Here is a 23070-nt window from a genome sequence, read left to right as displayed (position 1 = left end):
TTAGAGGTAAGATGTGAGGCATCGATATTAAAATTAGACTGTTTAATAACAATCGAAAATCTTGCTCGCAGCTGCTTTAAGTACAGGTAGCATGCTCCGTTAGATACAGCTCTTTTTTGTGTCCTTGCTGTTTTTCAGGTTTCTGGAGGAGCACAATCATAAGAGAGCCAAAGCGGCTTGGGAAAAAAGCCACAACGTGGAAGCGAATGATACGGACGGGGAGAAAGGGAAAGTGAACGGCAAGGCCTCCGCGGGTCTCTGCGACTCCGTGTCGAGAAAACACAAAGAGGACTTTGACGGCGATGTGTCGATGAGCAGCTTTTTGAAAGCTTCTCCTTTCCTGCCCGCTGACGGGGAGGAAGAGGGGAACGTGGTAATCAAGCCGCCCCAGTCCAAGTCACTCCGCAGGGACTGGCACAATGGGGACGAGTCTTCCAAGCCGCAGGGCAAGGTGACTTGTTCAGCCCGTGAGCTGTTTGAAGAGCACTTTGGCAAGTGGGAGAACTTGGCTTCTTACCCACAGCAGGTCGCTAAAAACAATGACCTCGATGCCATGGCCGAGGAGATATACCTCAGCCGAAAGCAGGACAAAGCGGCGGCCATCGCCGCTGCCCTCGCCAAGAGGGAGCTAGCGGGAATGCTTGAGGATCTCTCCCCGGAGAGAGGCTGCAACAAAGCATGGAGGGGAAAGTCTGCCTCTAGCCCATCTCCTACACCACCAGCACCACCACCAAGGAGAAACTCTGACGTGATGTTTATGGTCAGGGGGGAGGCCTCGCCTCTCCAGGTCTCAAGGAAAAGAGAGGCAAAGTTTAATGTCCGAATGGATTTCCTTGGAGATAGCCTGATAAGGTGAGTATCATCATACAGTGGTTTCTTGTCCCCCTGTTCGCTATGGGTTTCCCTCAGTGGGGAAAATCTGGAAGTCATAGACCTGGAAGTCTGGGCGTCCGGAGAGTGCAGCATAGAGACAGTCCGCATGTCTGGGAACGCCCACAAAATGTTAAATGGCTGGCGCGCGAGTGGGGTAAAACCGCCGATATATCTCATGGGCTGACTCACCAAAAGACGGTGCTGCGGCTTTTGGTGGGGGCTCTACTGGGGGTTCTAGAGCAGAACACAAGATGTCTGCTCAGATGTGCGTTTACTGCGGTGGTTAAATCCCAGATCGTGTCTGCCTGGGCTGGCCTATCAGCTAAATTCTAACTTTGCTGACTGGATAGAACGGGGGAATTTACCCCACCCTGACCCCGCCCCCAGCAAGGCTGAGCCAGCTAACCCAGCATCTATTGTGGGCATTCCTAGAGCCTGTATGGGCGTTCCCAGACATGCGGACTGTCTCTATTAGATTCCCTGCCTACCAACACGAGGGTCGCAGGTTCAGGCCCCCCGCGTTACCTCCGGCTTGGTCAGGCATCCATACAGGCACAATTGGCTGTGTCTGCGGGTGGGAAGCCGGATTAAGGGTATGTGTCCTGGTCGCTGCACTATGCTTCCTCTGGTCGGTTGGGGCGCCTTTTCGGGGGGAGGGGAACTTGGAGGGAATAGTGTGATCCGTGCTACGTCCCTGCCGGTGAAGCTCCTCGCTGTCAGGTGAAAAGAAGCGGCTGCGACATGCACATGTATCGGAGGAAGCACGTGCTAGTCTACAACCCTCCCCAGATCGGCAGAGGGGGTGGAGCAATGACTCTGACACCCTAGCAGGGGAATTGGCCATGTACATTTGGGAGAAAACACTTGATAAAAAAAATATCTTTGTTTGTGTTAAGAAGAGTGCATTTCAGACTTTTTCGAATGATAAATACACCCGGAAGTCATAAATCATCAGACATAAAGCATCTACCTGTAGCTTAGGTCATTTTTCAAATAGTAGTGGTACTCAGGCCCGTAGCCAGGGTTAGAGAAATACTGAGGTAATTTTAGCATGGCTTGGGGGGCCGAAAATTCTGTCCATTTTAAAGTAAAATGCTTCAATCTGGTGCACTTTGAGAGCAAAATTAAGAGGCTAGATCTATAAAGAACTACAGACATCATGTTAGATTAATATCCTCTTTACTGTGCTGTTGCTTTACAATGATACAAAAAATAAATGTCTCCCCATATAATATAATTGATATTCTGCATACAGGTCACATGGCAAAATACTGCTCAATTAAATACAATGGCCCATCTACACAAACATCACTTTACAGGGGAGTTACTTACCCATTCACTTCAATAGAACTGTCCCCAAAGTCTAGCCCCAATCTAGCCTCAATGCAAAATCTGAATGTTGTGAGTTATCTCTCTTCCTTCTATAGCACACAGAGAGGAAGCAAATTGTTGCATTTCTGAACAACTGTCACATTAAAACATCAATGAGTGCGTTTACATGCAGACAATAAACGGATAACTGAGAATAATCAGTTTATGGCAATAATCTGATTTCTGCGTTTACATGCACTTTAATAATCCGACAATAGGAAAAACCCGGGTTTACATGATTCAGTCAATTAGTCGGATTTCTCTCCAGAAGGCAGCGGTAATTCCGCAATAAAACAACAAAAGAAGTTGCAAAATGCAAAATCACATTTTCATTACTTCTTGTCTGGCTCGGAGGATGGTTTAGGTGAAAATTAGTTTGTATCTCGTTGTCGGGAGGCGTCGCTTTGGAAGTGTGAATCTGTCATATATTTCCAACTTTACCAAGCGCACAGAGACAGGCAGGCGACTGAAGCACGTCAAATAACATGAACGATACAGATCTTGACCCAACTGAATTTAAATAGCTGTCAGAAAACTGAGAGAATTAAGGTCTTTAGTGGCGGATAACTTGTGTTTTGAACAGCTGAGTAGGCTACGTTTTGTTCGTATAAATCGTTTTAATCCGTCATCTGAAAAAACCCGTCACACACAGATCACGGCTTGCACACTGAGTCCAATGCGTTTTATTAATGCGTCGTTCTATTCGCAATTCAAGACAAATATTCGTCATCTCCTGTATCCACATTACAACATAGCAGTGCAGCAACGGGGAGGCAGCAGGTCGGGAAACGCCTGTTGCAGGAGCTCCGTGCTGCTCACCTTCATCTCATCAAGCCGGCTGTGGTGCGCCATGGCCGGGGAGAAGCAGCAGAAAGGGGCCAGTGAGTGAGTGAGCAGCGCGCGTCTCCAGCTGCCTCTCTCTCCCGCAACGTGTACATGCGCAGATGTATAAACCCGAAAGAAAGCTGGTTATGCTGTATACATGCAGAGAGAACACCGATTATTGCCCAGAAACCTAGGTGTGTTTATCGGTTTATTCATAACCCGTTTATGACCATAAACGGATAAAGCTTATCGGTTTATGCTGTTTACATGACCACTTGAATAATCAGGTAACTCAGAAATCCGCTAATAAACAGTTTATTGGTGTGCATGTAAACGCACTCAATGACAGATGAATAGATCTGGGGGCTGGGGCTATTTTCTAAAAAAGAAAAAAAAAGAAAAAGAAAAATTGAAAATACCGAGGTCATGACCTCGGTGTCCTCAATGGTAGCTACGGGCCTGGTGGTACTTGATTTCTGTGTGAATGAACAAAGAACAATAACGCAAAAGTTGAGACGTATTTGGATTAAAAAACGACAACAAAAAACACTTTCTAGTTTGTCTTGTTCTTGGCCTAATTTTGTTCCAAAGAAGGGCAAGAGACATAAAGGCCAAAAGATTTGTCATTTTCATTGTCATTTTTTTACCTCTCTCTCTTCTTCAGCCCCTCTGATGTTTTGGCTGAAGAGCGACAGTTATCTCAGGATCTTGTGCAATCCTCCAGAAAGGATCAGGAGTTCCGCTCCATCTTTCAGCACGTTCAGGCCACTCAGTCACAGAGGAGTCCCTCGGAGCTCTTCGCTCAACACATTGTGGCCATTGTGCACCACACTAAAGGTGAGCCCTCTCTCTCCCCTGCGCTTCAGAAAGGTAGTCACTATGTTCTTTTGATGACGTGATTTATTAACATGAGCAATGATATATTTACATGTGATCAAGATTATGAAGACAGATTATGAATGTTCAACGGTTATGAAAAGTTCAAAGTCTTTGGCGATTAGACTCCATCATGACTCTGAGACGTCATGCTGACGTGATGGAGAGACGTCATGCTGACGTCATGGTGATTATGAAGGAGGTAGTGAAGCCGTGAGTAGAATAGGATATCCCCCCCGTGGAGTCTAGACCTGGTGGTGGTGAACTAAGAAGGCTTCTGGAGATCTCTGACCTGGAGGAGAATGGGGTGGAGGAGGGTTGCAGCAGCACTGAAATGACAGCAGATCAGAGTATGAGAAGGGAACAGCTCTTAAAGGTTGCCGCTAAAGCTGTGATTGGCTGAATGGGAAGGATGTGGCCAGCTGTGATTGGATTAGCAAAACCTCCCACGCCCCCATAATCAGGTAGATGCATAACACCTGAAGAGAGAGGGAAATGTGTAAGTGAGAAACATTACAGTGACTCTTTCTGAAATACGTTAAAACTTGTCACACATGCTTTTATAATACAGCTCAGTTGAACTCATAAAATAACAAGTTTTTCAGGAATGAAGAAAAGAATGGTTATTCTCTCACCGACACACATTTTTGGAATTACACTATTTGGTTTTTTAAAGTTTTTAATGGCCTGTGTGTCTTGAAAGACAATTCATTCTTGACTCATTGCAAAAACTAAACACAACACAATTGCAGCTGTATGCTTTTTAATTTGCAGCGATATATATATATATAATATATTTATATATATATATATATATATATATATATATATATATATATATATATATATATATATATATAAAATAAGGGGATGTAAAGCAAAGCAGCAAAGGCTTTCAATATGAATTGATGCAAGCCTGATAATATTGGTAACCATCTTTCTAGGCCTTCATTGCAAATCAATCAAATCATTTTCAGTAATAGAGAGCCGCAGGAACGAATCCGGAAATCATCGATGCTAACACTCCTGTTTCTTCACTGTTTTCGTATATGGGGTTTTTGAATGGGTTTTTGGCGCAATGCTTCTAATAAGGTCTCTGGGCAACGCAAGCTTAATCAAACGCGAACCAGTGTTCAGTAGGATAATCTTCACACATGAGGACCACTTTCATGAGTTTTGAAGCTTTTACGTGCCGTTAAAAGGGCGGCTAGCTAGCAAACGGCTAAATGAGACTACAATGTTGTGTCGACGGGGCTATTATACGTCAATAACGTCATCACTTCAAAGGACGAACACGGAAATTATCTTTCCCTCACCTGGTTCAGCCCGGGGTAATCAGTGCACAGCAGCGCACACATCAACAACAGTCCAGGTTGAGTGGTGACGTGACGTGGAAGCCTATGCGACACTGTGTGTCCTTCTGGATTAGCTTAGCACAAGCTTTTTACTGCTAGGGCTCGCATTTACGCTTCAAAACTCATGAAAGTGGTCCTCATGTGTGAAGGTTATCCGGCTGAACACTGGTTCGCGTTTGATTAAGCTTGCGTTGCCCACAGACCTTATTTGAAGCATCGCGCCAAAAACCCATTCAAAAATCCCATAGGCAGAAACCGTGAAGAACCAGGAAGTCCGGGACTTCCGCGTTCCGACTACAAAAATACGTCATCCCTGCGGCTCTCTATTGCAAATAGCCAGTAAATGACTGAGCAGCATCGCTGTTGGATGGAGAGGTGACTGAGTGATCAGTTTAATTGAAATCAGTTTAATTGAAATCAGTGTAATTGAAATCAGTGTAATTGAAAGCCATCTTCTTGCTGTTTACCTGTATAGCTCAGCACTTTCCCCCTTCTGCAATGAGTATAAACGAGCGATTCTCCATGTACCAAAGACACGCTGCAGAGAAGGAGATGATGAAGGCCAGGAAAAGTCCAGAGATACACAGGTAGAGTCGCCTCCCCCTCAGTGTGCTGTGTGGCTTCACCTCTTCTTTTAACAGCTTTCAGGTATTTCTATTGCCGCTCCTACCTGGACATCAGCAGACTATCATGGCTTATATTTTGTGTTCATGCTCAGTGTGTGTGTTTCTGTTGTTTTTTTTTTGCTGTACCTTTTTTGTTATTTTGTTTTTGCTGTTAAATTGTGTTCACATTAATTTGTTCTGTTGCGGCACGTGCTATGACACCTCTGTATGTAGGGTTGGTTATCGTTCGGATTTTAACAATTCTGATTCCAATTCCAATTCTGCTTATCAATCCCTGTTCTTAACGATTCTCAATTCTGATTCGTTGAGGGGCAGGGTCAAAACAGGCCACATGCATATTTCAAAGGATTTTTTAAAAACTATTACACAGCACAAGTCATATTCAATCATATTATCATAACATTGCTTGTCGTCGTTTATGATGAACTTTTGTAACAGTTTTTTGTATCAAATTTTAAATGAACACTTTATATGTAGTGGTCCGTGTCATGTTCGGGTGGGAACTCTGATTTCAAGTATGTCCTGCACGCACAATTTGTTTAGGAATCGATAAGCAGAATCCAAATTAAAATGTCGATTCCGTTTCAATTCCTGTGGAATCCGAAATTTTGGAACCTGTTCCAATAGACCCTTCTCACGGGGGCCATTTTGTGTCGAAAAGGCAGGGTCAACACAGGTGCAAGCAAAACACTAATGAGGGTTTCCAACTTCCACGATTGGAATTTGGAAACCCTCATTAGTGTTTTGCTTGCACCTGTGTTTATCCTGCCTTTTTGACACAAAATGGCCCCCATGAAAAGGGTCCATTTGGAACTGGTTCTCGATGCCCGACCCTACCTGTGTGCGCATTAAACCCGACCTGTGTGCGCATTAAATGACCTTGTATTGAATGTGTCTCTTTCTTGTAGGAGAATTGATGTTTCACCAAGTGCTTTTAAGAAACACTCTCAACTTTTCGAGGCGATGAAAAGCTCTGAGGATGGCAGTTACAACAAGGTGACTGAACATTTTGCAGTATGACGTATGTTGGAAAACGGCAGCAAACCAGTGAGCCAGATGCCTTTAGGCTGCAGTGCATTCTCTTTAAGCCCGTGGCTTTCCCCCAAGGAAGATGCATAAAGAGTCTAAGAAAAGAAAATGCAAAATGACGTTTGTTGTGTTGTTGTATTTGGCCTCCACCTGTGGTGCATTGGTTATACTGTGGGTACGAGCCTGCCCAAAGGCTATTGAATCAAATAATGTGAAGCTCCTGTGCCCAAGCTGTTCAAAGGACTCTAAGCAAATATCATAGTAAGTATTCTTTTGAAAAATAAGGAACGGAAATAACCATCAGCAAGCGCTACATGCACTTGTGCTTACATGCTTGTTTTGAATTAAATCTCATAATATGTCAGTTATTGAAGCCAACCCATTCTCACTCCGAGCGCGTAGCATATTGACGCTTTGTCACGTCCCTTGTGCGTCACTTGTTACTAACACGGTACCCTTGAGCGACCCATGAAATGACTTGGGCTTTCCGACTAAACTCCAATGTAAACCCATGGGAGTCATCTTTGACGCTTATGGCAACTGCTCCCCCATTAGTCAACTGCTCCCCCATTAGGGTCTGGGGGGAGGAGCTAACCTCTCCCAGCCCCCACGCCTAAACCTAACCCCCCCCAGACCCTAACCCTAAACCTAACCTCTCCCACCCCCCATGCCTAAACCTAACCTCCCCCAGGGCTTACCCTAAACCTAACCTCTCCCAACCCCCACGCCTAAACCTAACCCCCCCCCAGACCCTAATGGGGGAGCAGTTGACTAATGGGGGAGCAGTTGCCATGAGCGTCAAAGATGACTTCCATGGGTTTACATTGGAGTTTAGTCGGAAAGCCCAAGTCGTTTCATGGGTCGCTCAAGGGTACCGTGTTAGTAACAAGCGACTCACAAGGGACGGGACAAAGCGTCAATATGCTACGCACTCGGAGTGAGAATGTGTTGTTGATGCGCATGGAAACAGACAGTCAAGCGTTTCTGAATGAAAAAGGCAACTATAAAAAAAAAAAAGCGTGACAATTAGTAAACTCAAATTAGCATGAATGAAGTTGTGGTTCAATATGTTTAGTGCACTGGAAAATCCATTCCAGAATGGCTTCTTCATGCCAGTCAAATGCCCACCATGTCCACTGGCTGTTACCAGGGTTTTTCCCTTCTCCCTTTGGCCTCGTATCTAGGTTACAGGCCAGCTTGGCTGAGAGCGGACTGAACGCACCCCCTCGCTAACCCAAAGTCTGTCCACGACGCTGTCTTTTGTTTTGATTTGCTCAGGACGCTGGGGCGAAAATCAAGGGTGACGCCACGGACCTGCGTTTGGATATTGAACGCAGCAAAAAAGACTCCACCCATGAGAGAGATTGCAAGCAGGATGGGGGGACAGATCTATATGTGGAGAGATGGAGAGATATAGGAGGTCCCCCCCCACATTCTAGTAGAGAGAGATCTGGGGAAAAGCCCTCCAAACGCCACAAGAAGTCAAAGTATGTGCACCTGTCCTGCATTTTTTTTTAATTCTATCAAACTATCCACAGTTACTTTGCATGCTGCTGCTCATCTACCCTATAATGTAATAATAATAATAATAATAATAATAATATAATAATATTTAAACTTACCTGTTGGGTGTTTGGGGGGAAATTGTGTGTATCATTTCTCCTTTTAGGAAAAGTAAGAAGAAGCGCTCGCGTTCCAGTTCCACCTCTTCTTCTTCATCATGTAAATCGCACAGGGAAAAAGACCCCCCGCACGACAAGCCGGACCCCAAAGAGGAAGGGTTCAACAGGGCCCGGTTGGGTCCGAGGAACTCTAGCGGACCTGTTGAAAGAGGGAGGCCTCGTGGAGGATTTGTAAGTCCAACTGGTTATGGTTAAGATACAGGATATGGGCTAGGGTTTATGTATGTTTAGGCAAGTAAAACAACTGCTTATGGTTATGATTAGGCAACTGAACCAACTTGCAATGGGAAAGGTTTTGCTTTCTGCTTTTTAACAGTTAACACAATAGAGACAGTCCGCATGTCTGGGAACGCCCACAAAATGTTAAACGGCTGGCACGCGAGTGGGGTAAAACCGCCCACATATCTCATGGGCTGACTCACCAAAAGACGGTGCTGCGGCTCTAAACTACAGGTTTGGGGGTTCTAGAGCAGAACACAAGACGTCCGCTCAGATGTGCGTTCACTGCGGTGGTTAAATCCCCGATCGTGTCTGCCTGGGCTGGGCTATCAGCTAAATTCTAACTTTGCTGAATGGATAGAACGGGGGTTTTTACCCCGCCCTGACCACGCCCCCAGCCAGGCTGAGCCAGCTAACCCAGCGTCTATGACGAGACGTGGCCTCAACCTATGGGCCCTATCGTCTGCCTGCACAAAGGACGGGCAAACTGCGTTAGTGTTTGTCCCGGCTGTCATTGCTACCTTCCAACCTGCATAACTGCCAATTTCAGGCTGTGCACTCCTACCGGTAAGATGGCCACCGGCTTTGCGCCCTCATCTGCACCTGTGGGTGTGCTGGTCTGAAAAGGAGGTGTGACCAGCAAAAACTCTGGCATTGAGCTATATCTTATGCTTTGTTCACACTATACCATACCAACCATACGCCAAACCCACGCTAAAGTCATGCTGAAGCTGAGTGTCACGCTAAACCGCTCACACTAGAAACACTCCCTTTTCCTGAGCACCCGGCTCGGAGCTGCTCCTCTGACCCCTCCCTCCCCTCACAACTTGCATTGACTTCATGCCCGCACGCTTGGAAAATGGAACAGAAGCTGAAACTATCGGTTCAGCGTAATGTGGAATTATTTACCTATCTAAATGCAAGAGGTCGTTCAAGCAATTTGAGAGCGTGATTTATCAATTTCACGTTCAGATTTTGGACCCTTGGACTCAAAAAGCCCCCGCCTGTGCTTAAATTTGCTCTGATTGTCCTCAAACGGTACGCTCACACTCAAAGGTTTTCTGCTTGGACAGATTTCCTGCACTCGTACTCAAAAATCCCCTGCTCACACTTACTGTAAGCGCCATTTATAAGTTATAATTTTAGATTTTTTGTTTTATGGCATAACTTGTTGGTTTACATTGAAGGAATATATTTCAGTTTAATTTTGATAATATTGCTAAGTATTTCTGTGGTTATACTTATATTTGACCACTGTGAGGAGTTGTCCCATTGCGGCCACCGTAATTATCTGTCAAGTTAGAACAGAAAGTGATTTTGTTGTAAAACTGTCAGTGTGAATAAACGAGACGGCGGAGCAACACGGTTATTTTACCGTTGCCGGTTGGTGTTGTTTCGACCCTGCTCAACGCGTATAAACAGTCTCACGTCGTCATTTTATGTGGTTATAGAAATATAAGTCTAAGCAAAGAAGAACTCAAAGTCTGAAGATAGCCACTACATTAGTAAAATAACCAGCTCACGGGGGAGACTACTGCTCGCCATGACGTCGCAAGAACGCAAGCATGACTCTGAATGAAAGAAAAGTAACGTCAGTCTCACCTTGTAAAACGGAGCCAACAACGATGTTTTGGTCTGAAGAAGATGACATTCATGAAGAAAGCCAGCTGCGCTTTGTGTCATAGACCATTCTTTTCACGTTGAACAAGAAGCTGAGTAACGTTAAGTAACCAACGACAACATGGAGGAAAAAAGCACGAGGCAAAGATCCAAGAGCTGCAGTAGCCACACGCGCCATAAGAGGGTGCCAAAGCCAACGGAAAAAGGTCTGGAAGAACAAGTGAGCAGGCGAATAAAGGCAAGAAAGTCCAAGTTCTCACAGTTGCATTTAAAAATGATTAAGATCGATGGATTAATTAAAAATAAGGAGAATCCAGATACTGTTGATGAACATTTAAATGAATGCTCAAAACTACGACAGGAATTTGTGAATGAAAATGACAATGTTCTGTTGCTGTTGCCTGAAGATGAACAGACAGCAGATCAAACGCTCTGGTTTAATCCAAAAATGGAAGAACTCGCCAGTTTCATGATAGATGTCGAGAAATGGATAACTGCTACAAGGCAACGAGAGCATGACAAGGTGCAGCCATACGTCAGTGTATCTGTGACTGATATGCCAGCAAACAAGGCATCTAGTCGCAAAAGCAGCAGATCATCAGGTACCCACTCATCGAGATCTTCAAGAGCTTCAAAAGCCTCATCAATAACGTCTACACGACAGAAGGAACAAGCAGAACATGCCGCCTTACTTGCACGTGCAGCATCCTTGAAACAGAGAGAGGAATTGGACATGGAGGAGTGCAAGTTAAAGGCAAAAAAGGATAAGCTTGAAATCGAGACAGCTATTGCTGCGTCCACAGCCAAAATAGAAGTGTTGAAAAGCCATGAGCAAGAGGGCTATCCTGAGGCAAGTTTTGTGGATCCACATCTAGGTGGTCAGGTGCCAGAAGTAAGTTATGATAACACTGAACAGTCAAAGGTCAAAAAGTATCAAGTAAAACAAAAAAGTGACATACAACCAACTGATAGTCATAACCCAGTAAACCTGTGTGAGGTGATGCTAAAACAAAATGACATCACAGAGATGTTAGTCAAGCAACAGAGACTGTCACATCTGCCTCAAAGAGATGTTCCAGTTTTCAGTGGGGATCCACTTGACTTTAAATCATTTCTAAGAGCCTTTGATCATACTATTCATGACAAAACTGATAGTGACAGTGACAGGTTATATTACCTTGAACAGTTTACCAGAGGTGAACCTAGAGACTTAGTCAGAAGTTGCCAGCACATGAGTCCACTTCACGGCTACATTGAGGCAAGGAAATTGCTAGTTTATCATTATGGTAACGAACTGAAAATTGCAGATGCCTACATGAATAGAGCATTCAGCTGGCCACAAATTAAACCAGACGATGCTAAAGCTCTTCATAGTTATTCCTTGTTTCTCACTGGTTGCAATAATGCAATGCAAGATGTTAACCAGCTTCAAGAAATGGAGCATCCCACTAATCTCAGAGTAATTGTCTCCAAGTTACCATATAAGATTAGAGAAAAGTGGAGAGTGTCTGCTTTTGACATTCAAGAAATACGTGGTATGAGAGCAAACTTTTCAGATCTAGTCAGATTCATAAACAGACAAGCTAAAATAGCTGCAGATCCTGTGTTCGGCAACATAAAAGATGCAGAAGATAAAGGAAAACTTCAAGCAAATGTGAAAATGACAAGACCATCTAGGCCAAAGGGGAGTACATTTGCCACAAGTGCATCACCAGCTGCAAATGAAGACTCATCTGAAAAGGGTAAAAACTCTTCTTATCATCACGCCATCAACGCATACCAGAAGCCATGTACATACTGTGAAAAACAACATACATTGGCAGAATGTCAAAAAATCAGAAGTCAGCCTTATAAGGAAAGGCTAGAATTTCTTAAAGGAAAAGGTCTGTGTTTTTCATGCTTGACACCAGGACATATGAGTAAAGATTGTAAGAAAAGAGCCTCATGTGAATACTGCGTGAAGAAACACCCGAGCCTGCTTCATTTTGCAAAAGAAGAAGAAAATGTTGCAGCTGAGACCAGTCAAAGAAAAGCCACTGAAAGCACTACATCCAGTGAGTCAACACACGTTTCAGGTGGAACTTGTGGAGCGACCGGGGCCGGAATAGACAATCGTGTCTTGTCTATTGTGCCTGTGTGTGTCAAATTAAAGAAAAGCAACAAGATAATAGAGACTTATGCGTTCATGGATAATGGAAGCCAGTCTACATTCTGCTCTGAGAAGCTGATGAAACAGCTAAACATTGAAGGCAAGAAAACTCAAATCCTGCTTCGTACAATGGGCCAAGAAAAGTTGGAGCAAAGCCACTATATCACAGGATTAGAAGTATGTGGTTTGAAAGAGAGCATGTATATTGATTTGCCTGGGATTTACACCAACAAAGACATTCCAGTGTCAATTGAGAACATTCCAGTACAGGAAGATTTGGAAAGGTGGCCACACCTGCACGGGATCGAGTTGCCACACATAGATGCAGACATTGGACTTTTAATAGGATGTGATGTTCACAAGGCTATGGAACCGTGGGAGGTTATCCACAGTGAGGATGCCGGTCCATATGCAGTTAGAACAGCTCTAGGTTGGGTCATCAATGGGCCTCTCAGGAGAGACTGTTGCACTACTCCATCTGAAAGTGGACTTAGTGTATGTGTGAACCGCATTTCTATTGCCAGTGTGGAGAATCTGCTGGTGCAACAGTTCAACCACGATTTTCCAGAGAAAGCCAGTGACGAAAAACAGGAAATGTCAAGAGAAGACATTCAGTTCATGGACTGTGTTAATGAGACAGTTAAAAAGGTTGATGGACACTACTACATAGGTCTTCCCTTGAGAAACGAATCTGTCAAAATGCCCAACAACTACAGTGTAGCTGTACAGCGAGCAAACAACCTGAAAAAGAGACTTGTCAAAAATGAGGAGTTTCACAGAGAATATCAAAGCTTCATGGCTGACTTGGTGAGTAAAGGTTATGCAGTTAAAGTGTCAAATGAAAATGCTGTGTCTGAAAATGAGAGAGTGTGGTACATACCTCACCACGGGGTGTACCATCCCCAAAAGGGAAAACTTCGCGTAGTCTTTGACTGTGCAGCTTCATATCAGGGAAAGTCACTGAATGGAGAACTTTTGCAAGGTCCAGATTTAACGAACACACTCATTGGTGTGTTAACAAGATTCAGACATGACCATATTGCCTTAATGTCAGACATAGAAGCTATGTATCACCAAGTAAGAGTACCACCAGAGGACAGTGATCTTCTGCGATTCCTCTGGTGGCCAGATGGAAACTTGAGTGAACCTCTACAAGAATATAAGATGGTTGTGCATTTGTTTGGGGCAACTTCCTCCCCCAGCTGTGCCAACTATGCGCTTAAGAAGACAGCTGAAGATGCTAAAGACACAATGTCACCTGCTGCAGTCAAAGCAATTATTAACCATTTTTATGTAGATGATTGCCTTTTATCTGTGTCAAATGAAACACAAGCAATTGATATGGTCAGGGACTTGACATCGCTGTGTGAGAGTGGAGGATTCCATCTAACCAAGTGGATGAGTAATAGCAGAGCCATCCTTGCCTCCATTCCTGAAACAGAAAGGGCAAAGCAGGTTAAAGATTTGGATCTAAGTCATGACGCATTACCTGATGAGAGAGTTCTAGGAGTGAACTGGTGTACAGAGTCAGATGTTTTCAAGGTCAGGATAAATGCAAAACAGGTACCACAGACAAGACGGGGCATTCTCTCCTATGTGAGTGCTATATATGACCCTCTGGGGTTTTTGTCACCTGTTATCTTGCCAGCAAAAGGCATCCTGCAGGAGCTATGTGGCAGGAAAGTCTCCTGGGATGAGGAAATTCCTGCTGAGCTGGCTCAAAGAACACAGATGTGGCTTTCTGATCTCCCAAAGCTTCATGGTTTCACAGTGAATAGATGTTTGAAACCAACTGGTTTTGGAAAAATCACATCTGCGCAACTACACAACTTCGCTGATGCGAGTGAAAAGGGATATGGTGTCGTTACCTATCTACGCATCACAAATGAAAGAGAAGAAACTCACTGTTCATTCATCATCGGCAAGTCCAGAGTGCTGCCATTGAAACAAACAACAATTCCGAGACTGGAATTAACAGCAGCTGCAGTCGCAGTGAAGATGGACCGACTCATGAGAAAGGAGCTGCAAATGCCACTGAAAGAGTCTGTGTTTTGGTCTGACAGTACTACTGTTCTAAGGTACATTGCCAGTGAAAATGTCAGGTTCAAAACGTTTGTGGCTAACAGAGTGTCACTCATCAGAGACAACAGTGACCCAAGTCAGTGGAGGTATGTCAACTCTGAGTTGAATCCCGCTGACCACGCCTCCCGTGGGATGAATGTAGACACATTCACGAAGTGTCAAAACTGGATTAGTGGACCAGAGTTTTTGACAAAGGACAAGAAACACTGGCCAGCTTCACTTGACATGAAGGAGACACTAACAGATGATGTTGAGGTTAAAGCCACAGTGACTGTGAATGCTACAAATGTGCAAGAGAATCCACTTAACAAGCTCATTTGTCATTATTCAGAGTGGTTTTGTCTAAAAAAGGCAGTTTCCTGGATAATGAAATTCAAACAACTGCTTCAAACACTGAGCACACATCGGAAACTTCTGATATCACAAGCAAGTGATAGTTGGGGTCAGGAAAAGAAAACTGAAGTGGTTACAAACCAAATGCAGAAGTTTAAGGCAACTGTAAAGAGATCTTTGCTCACTGTTGAAGACATCGCAAAGGGAGAAGTTGAGATCATCAAGTTTTGCCAAAGTCAAAGCTTCAGTGATGAACTTATGTCTCTTCAGAAAGGTGACAAGCTTAAAAGAAACAGTCACATTTTGAAGCTTGATCCTGTTGTGCAAAATGGGATTTTAAGGGTTGGAGGAAGGTTGCACCAGTCTGCATTGCCAGCAGATGTTAAGCATCCTGTGATCCTTCCAAAGGAGCATCATGTCTCTACTTTGATCCTCAGACATATGCACCAAGAAAGCGGACACAGTGGAAGGAATTATACTTTGTCCAAACTAAGAGAGAAATTTTGGATTCCACAAGCAGATGCCGCTCTTAGGAAGATACTTTCAAAGTGTGTAACGTGCAGGAAGATCTCAGCAAAACCTGGTGAACAAAGAATGGCAAACTTGCCACAAGATCGCCTTATACCTGACAAGCCTCCATTCACCAATGTGGGCGTAGACTATTTTGGGCCCTTTGAGGTAAAACGTGGGCGGAGCACTGTCAAGCGTTATGGTGTATTGTTCACATGTCTCACTGTTAGAGCCATCCACATAGAAGTTGCCCATTCGCTTGAAACTGATGCCTGCATAAATGCATACAGGAGATTTATTGCTAGGAGAGGCCAAGTGTCTGTCATGAGGTCAGATAATGGCACGAACCTGGTGGGAGCGGAGAAAGAAATGCGTGAAGCAATCAAAAGTTGGAACCATGCAAAAATCTCAGATACGCTCATGCAGAAAGGTGTCACCTGGATATTCAACCCACCAGCAGGTTCACATTTCGGTGGCATCTGGGAGAGACAGATTCGTTCTGTGAGAAGAATTCTCAACCAGACTCTGAAACAGCAACCTCTGGATGATGAGCGCCTCCAGACATTGTTATGTGAAGTTGAAGCGATTGTCAATGGCAGGCCGATAACAAGAGTGTCAAATGATCCGAATGATGTAGAAGCACTCACGCCTAACCATTTGCTTCTTCTCAAAAAACAGCCAGCACTACCACCTGGAGTGTTTGAAAAGGAGGACTTGTATGCCAAAAGGAGGTGGAAGCAGGTTCAGTACCTGTCTGACATCTTTTGGAAGCGCTGGACTAGAGAGTACTTGCCTCTTCTGCAAGAAAGACAGAAGTGGTCAGTGACCAGGAGAAACCTGAAAACAGGAGATGTCGTTCTCATAGTCGATGAGAGTTCACCAAGAGGTTCTTGGTTGATGGGGAAAGTGGAAAGGACTGTTCCTGATTCAAATGGTCTTGTCAGACGTGTATTTGTCAAAACTAAAAGCAGTGTTTTGGAAAGGCCAATAGATAAGCTATGTTTGCTGCTTGAAATGGAGGAGTAAATGCTGACATGCTATGTCTATGTGTGATATGTTTGTGCTTAAAGCAAAACTAAATTGGGGTTTGAAATGTACGGCTAAAAGAGTTAAAGAGGTGAATTTAAGTTTGAATTTAAATACATGCAAGTCCAATTCATAAATTCGGAGTTTGAGATTTAATGACGCTTTAATGTGTAAAGATGTAATTGTTATGCCCCAGCAGTAACAATTAGGGGCCGGAATGTAAGCGCCATTTATAAGTTATAATTTTAGATTTTTTGTTTTATGGCATAACTTGTTGGTTTACATTGAAGGAATATATTTCAGTTTAATTTTGATAATATTGCTAAGTATTTCTGTGGTTATACTTATATTTGACCACTGTGAGGAGTTGTCCCATTGCGGCCACCGTAATTATCTGTCAAGTTAGAACAGAAAGTGATTTTGTTGTAAAACTGTCAGTGTGAATAAACGAGACGGCGGAGCAACACGGTTATTTTACCGTTGCCGGTTGGTGTTGTTTCGACCCTGCTCAACGCGTATAAACAGTCTCACGTCGTCATTTTATGTGGTTATAGAAATATAAGTCTAAGCAAAGAAGAACTCAAAGTCTGAAGATAGCCACTACACTTACATTTCCTCTGTTCGCGCTCAAACTCTGTGCCTGCATGCAAATGTCCTTCCCTCCTCCTTCAAACTGCTTCTGTGCACTCTTGAAAGTTCTGCTCTTGGATCTCTTCTCTTCTCTCAGATTTGTTGTGCAACAATCCTGTCAGAAATCCACAGCCAATAGAATGCCAGGATAGTGTCACATGATCGCTGGGTCGGGGATCATGTGACACTATCCTGACATTCTATTGGTCGTGGGTTTCTGATAGGGTTGTGTCACAGAAAATCCAAGCGCAGACAAAATATCCAAGAGGGGAAATTCCAAGAGAGAGCACACTAAGTTTGAATGGAGAGGGGAGTACATTTGAATGGAAGCACAGAGTTTGAGCACAAGCAGAGAAAATCTAAGCGTGAGCAGGGGATATTTGAGTGTGAGCACATGAAATCTGTCCATAAAGAAAAGTTTTGAGCGCGAGCGTAAAGTTTTGAGGACAAGCAGAGTAAATCTGAACATACGGGGGGGGGTTTTGAGTCTAAGGGTCCAAAATCTGAACGTGAAATTGATAAATCATGCTCTCAAATTTCTTGAACAACCTCTTGCATTATGATAGGTAAATAATTCCATAAGCGTAGCTCTAGCGTGGCTTTAGCGTGGCTTCAGCGTGGCGCGTTAACAAGGACGCTGAATATAAACTGCGTGGCTTCAGCGTGGGATTGGCGTAAGGTGTGAACATGCACTTATGGTGGACTGCAAACAATTGCGACAAGACCAGCTGAGAAGGTTGTTTTTGCACAGGGGTGCCCAATACGTCGATCGCGATCGCTAAGGCCGTGCTGGCAGATCGCCTTCCCATTCATAAAAATCCATTTAAAAGAGAGAGAGAGAGATGGAGAGAGAGAGAGATGGAGAGAGAGAGAGAGAGAGAGAGAGAGAGAGAGAGAGAGAGATGCAGGGAGTCCTGTGACGTTTTGTTTTAATCTGTTTCATCTCAACGTGTATGCATTTGTGTGCAGTAACAAAAAAAAAGTCTGTTATTTTTTTCTCAAAAAGGAACGTGTTTTTCCATGTGTTTTTAAACACAATTAAATCCTCCATTCACTTTTCAAATGGTCCTATGGACACGGTTAAGTATAAATTTCATAAAGGATTTAACCTGTACCACGCTCTTTAAATGTACAGCGGGTAATCAGCCACTGTGACTGCACTGAAGAATATAGCAAAATCAACCCGTGTGAGAGCAGTAAAAATGAAGCTAGTTTTTAGTATTCGACAGACATTCACACTTCACAGTCAATGTCTGTTCAATACCCCACCTAAAACTAACTTTGCTGCGGTGCAAATCTCCTTTCTTTCAATTCAGCGTCTGTTTTGGTCATAGCCTTCACAAGAGAGAGCAGCAGAGCGGAGGAGATAGGGGGGAGACATACATGTAGATAGATAGATACAGTAGATAGATAGAGAGAGAGAGAGAGAGAGAGAGAGAGAGAGAGAGAGAGATAGATATAGATAGATAAAATGAGAGAGGAATAGATAGAGAGATAAGAGATAGAGATAGAGATAGATAGATAGATAGATAGATAGATAGATAGATAGATAGATAGATACCGTAATTTCCGCACTATAAGCCGCACCGGAGTATAAGCCGCAGCAGCAAAATTGCCTGTTTGTTACATATATAAGCCGCACCGGACTATAAGCCGCGGGTGTTTTAATGTTGTTGTTTTTTTTGTTTTTTTTTAGTTTTTTTAATTGTGTTTTAATGTTTAATTACCATATGTAAGGGTTCATGCACAGAGGGGATTGTCGGGAAAGAGATGGCTGTTTGAGGAAGCTCCCATTTATTAACATTTCAACAAAACAACATAACACAACACCACCTGTGTTTTTTTTTACAGTGCACACAGTGTCCGCGGTGTGGTGAAAAGAGGGCAAGAGAGGAAATTAAAACAGAAGTGGATTTATAGTTAGAAAGAGTGCTAAAAAAGAGAGAATTCCGTTTTTTTTTTTTTTTTTTTCTGAAAAAATCCATAGATAAGCCGTACCGTTATATAAGCCGCAGGGCCAAAAAACGGGGAAAAAGCCGCGGCTTATAGTCCGAAATTTACGGTAGATAGATAGATAGGATAGATAGATAGATAGATAGATGGGGGATAACTCCTGCATTAATGTAAGGTACATTTTTAATGTATCCTCATTTTTTGTGGGGGCACCCGTGCTTTTGTGCAATCTAGGCTGGCGCTGTGCTATCTTAGAGTGCTTAGAGTGCACTGCTGCCTGGAAACAATCCACACCCAAACTTTGATGCACACACATCTGAGAGACAATCAATCATGTGTAGCCCACATCACAAGAAAGAAAGAAAGAAAGAAAGAAAGAAAGAAAGAAAGAAAGAAAGAAAGAAAGAAACCAATCAATAAACTGCAAAAACAACTCTCTCTCTCTCTCTCTCTCTCACACACACACACACACACACACACACACACACACACACTATCATCACCTCTGCGGTGGGCACTGTCCGTGGTGCTGAAATGACAAAGACCCCTAAAGACCCCTCACTCTCTCCCCCTCTCTCACATAATGTCATCACAAAAGTGTTTTTAAGTGGGGGGTTTTCAGTTTCAGTAAATTGTGGAGTTAATTAAGAGCAATATTTAAATCAAGTTTGAGTTTGTAAATTTTTTTTTTTTTTTTTTAAGCGACAACTGCCATCTTCTCTGCTTTCTCTTCTGCCTTCTTCACAGCGCAGCGTCAGGATGTCAGATATTAGTGGAATATCAATTGCAATTATACATGGAATCAGCTTAGTAGGACAATCAACCCAAATTCTCTCATGTCACTCCCCTCTTCCGGGACCTTCACTGGCTTCTCATCTCGGCACGCATTCAATTCAAAACACTGGTACTGGCCTACAGGGCAGTACACCAGACAGCTCCTCTGTACTTACAATCTATGGTCAGGCTCCAAACCTCTCACCGTTCCCTCTGCTCCTCCACCAGTGCAGGACGCCTCGCCCCTCCTTCACTACGGGGGCTCAAAAGTCACTCATCCCATTCGCGACTCTTCTCGTCCCTGGCACCTCAATGGTGGAACAAGCTTCCACCTTCGGTCATGACGGCCGAATCACTGCCGATCTTTCGGAAAAGACTACAGACTCACCTTTTCATGCTCCATCTGGGCCCTTCTTGAACTAACTTATCTCTTAACACATTGACTGCCAGCCCTTTTTTCAATGCTGTAGGTAGGTTCTGCCAGGTTTTTTTTTGAGGATTCTGGCTCATTTTACAAGAGCCGAGGATTCTTTTCTGTTAAGACTTCGTGAACACCAATCATCTAAAAAGAACTAATAGAATGTGTGCTTTCTCTGTCTAAAAGAGTTAGTTTGTAGAGTTAGTAGTTATGTAGATATTAGCCGTTGAGTACAGCATGGTTTCAGAGATTTTCAGAGAGTTTTGAGATAAATGGATTTTTAGAACCACCTCACGTGCCTGTGATTATGGGTGCCCTTGGGCAAGTCTGTATACTGTATTGTGTGTGTGTGTGTGTGTGTGTGTGTGTGTGTGTGTGTGTGTGTGTGTGTGTGTGTGTGTGTGTGTGTGTGTGTGTGTCTCCAAACTCCTCCCTCCGTCTGTGCTGCTGCTGCTGGCTCCTGCTGGCTCCGCGGCCGCTCTCTGGCAGTCTGGATTACTGTAAAATGGGCTCGTTCGTTTCTTGAGGTGTCGGCTGAGAGCTTTGAAGAAGCTTTTGCGATTCTGGTCTTATTTATGCTCAAAGGTACTCGAGTATGTGTGTTTGCGCGCGCGCGCGCGCGTGTGTGTGTGTGTGTGTGTGTGTGTGTGTGAAATCGAAAGCGTTTTCGCCGAGCTATTTCCTTGAAAATTAGAATGGCTTTCTCCCGCGGACCCGCGGCTGTTTTTTGCTCGGCTTTCTCTCTGTCTGGAGAGCACTGTCGCCACCAGCTGGTCGGTAAAATAGATTATACACATTCTCTTCCTCCAATATTGGTATAGGAGACGTAAAAGGGGTTGATCGATGTCCCACCGTCAAAAAATGTTTATGTAAGCCGAGATATCTCGTCCTTGGCACTCAACGGTTGGATCCTGTAAGCCGAGATATCTCGTCATTGGCACTCAACGTGTTAATAAAAAAAATAAAAAAAAATCTAAACTAACCTAAACTAAACTTGTACCACTATTCCTTCAGAAGTTGTAGTTGTCATATATTGTGTTGCATAGTTGATTGCTCTATTGCTGACAAAAATGTGTTATTGAAAGTCGCTTTGGATAAAAGCGTCTGCCAAATGACGTAATGTAATGTAATGTAATATGATGATCTTAACCCACATGCCATCAACACATCATTTGGTGTTAACAAGTTGTGTTCATTTCACACATTTTTGAGAGATCAGGTTGGTTGGGAGTGCTACCTTGTTTGTTTGTTGTTTGTTTGTCATGTTTATTTTGAATATGTATGTAAACAAAACAGAGACAATATACGGGGCCTTCAAAATTACACGTTAACAAGTCGATTGAAATAGTATTATGAAATAGAGATGAAGGGGTAACAAATGTAGACATATTTGAAAAGGAGTGAGAAGAAGTATAACTTATTAACTCCCACCCCTTTTCCACAATACTAAATTATTATATTTATACTTGTATAACAACACATACTATAGAAATATCCACATATATATATACATATATATATATATATATATATATATATATATATATATATATATATATATATATATACATGTATATGTACATACATACACACATACACATACATACATAAAACACTAGTCATATGGTAATACCAGGGGCGGAGCGACCCTATCAGCCCAGGGGGGGGCGAAGCTCTTAGGGGGGCCCCCCATCCCAAAATAATAATAATAATAATAATGTTTTTTTGTTTTCTTGTTTTTTTTCCAATTAAGGCCGGTGGGGAAGAAAAATTTGCCTTTTTGGCATGTTTGAATCTGTTTTAGCCATATTTAGTGGAATATCTCATTTTAAACACACCAATGTTATTGTCTATTGATTGACTTGCTCTCACACTTAGGCCTGGCCTGGCCTGGCATGCAAAAAAAAAAAAAAAAAATTGATGGGGGCCTCTGCCCCGGTGTACGCTCCGCTACTGAGTAATACATAACAATTATGTATATATATGACAATAATTGTTGTCATATATACACTATCCCATACATAGTATTCAATAATGTAACTATATAGTTATCAAAAACCTTCAACGTAAGATTCACAATGAGTCATTTCTAGTCCACTCCATCTCAAGGGTCTTTTTCGATTCCTTGTCTTTTCCTCAAATTACAGCAATTCAGAATTGGAGGAAGGTGCTGGAACAGCCGGGGGAATTATCAGGGAAACACCTCACATAATAACTCTGTGAACATGCCACCAGAGAACGAAGACTGGGACCCAGAGTTCACTCCCAAGAGCAAAACATACTACTTGGTAGGGTTTGCTGCCCTTCTTCTATATACAATCTAGCCCAAGGTAGTACTTCCACAATTGACGTCTTAACCCAAGCAGAACTAATGTTCTCCATCCTTCTCCTCTGCCTTTCTTCTTCCAGCACGATGACAGAGACAGGGAGGGAGAGAAGAAGTGGCTGGACAACCGGGGGCGCGGACGGGGAAGCTTCCCGCGCGGTCGGGCTCGGTTCATCGTCCGCAAAGCCAACGTCGTCGGCCCCAACGGCAGCAACAGCCCCCCCAAATCATGGGCCCGCGAGAGGTTCCAGCTCAACGGGGAGCAGCAAGGTGATACACGAGATGAGAAAACAGAGCAGGACCAGAAGAAGGGAGAAACCGCCGCAGGCTCAGCAAAGACTTGAGCAGTGAGCAGTGGGAATCCTGATGGTCTTCTGTGATTTGATCCCTCCA

At 43.5% G+C, this 23070-nt stretch overlaps 1 protein-coding gene across 1 annotated transcript in view; it reads left to right on the top strand.

The window, feature by feature from the left end:
* The window catches only part of LOC310771759 (thyroid hormone receptor-associated protein 3-like), a gene marked incomplete at its 3' end in the record, with an annotated part of 33783 nt that extends 10762 nt beyond the window's left edge, over nucleotides 1–23021 (top strand). Inside the window, exons 4-11 of the mRNA XM_083664286.1 lie at nucleotides 139–852; nucleotides 3734–3906; nucleotides 5776–5887; nucleotides 6835–6922; nucleotides 8234–8442; nucleotides 8625–8808; nucleotides 22499–22639; nucleotides 22761–23021. Coding sequence (XP_083520412.1) covers nucleotides 139–852; nucleotides 3734–3906; nucleotides 5776–5887; nucleotides 6835–6922; nucleotides 8234–8442; nucleotides 8625–8808; nucleotides 22499–22639; nucleotides 22761–23021 — 1882 coding nt within the window. The remainder of the gene's footprint in view (nucleotides 1–138; nucleotides 853–3733; nucleotides 3907–5775; nucleotides 5888–6834; nucleotides 6923–8233; nucleotides 8443–8624; nucleotides 8809–22498; nucleotides 22640–22760) is intronic.
* Nucleotides 23022–23070: the final 49 nt, after the last annotated feature.

Source organism: Poromitra crassiceps, assembly GCF_964638095.1.
Source record: "Poromitra crassiceps genome assembly, contig: HAP1_SCAFFOLD_1175, whole genome shotgun sequence".
NCBI lineage: Eukaryota > Metazoa > Chordata > Actinopteri > Beryciformes > Melamphaidae > Poromitra > Poromitra crassiceps.
This window is presented reverse-complemented; position numbering and strand designations above follow the sequence as displayed.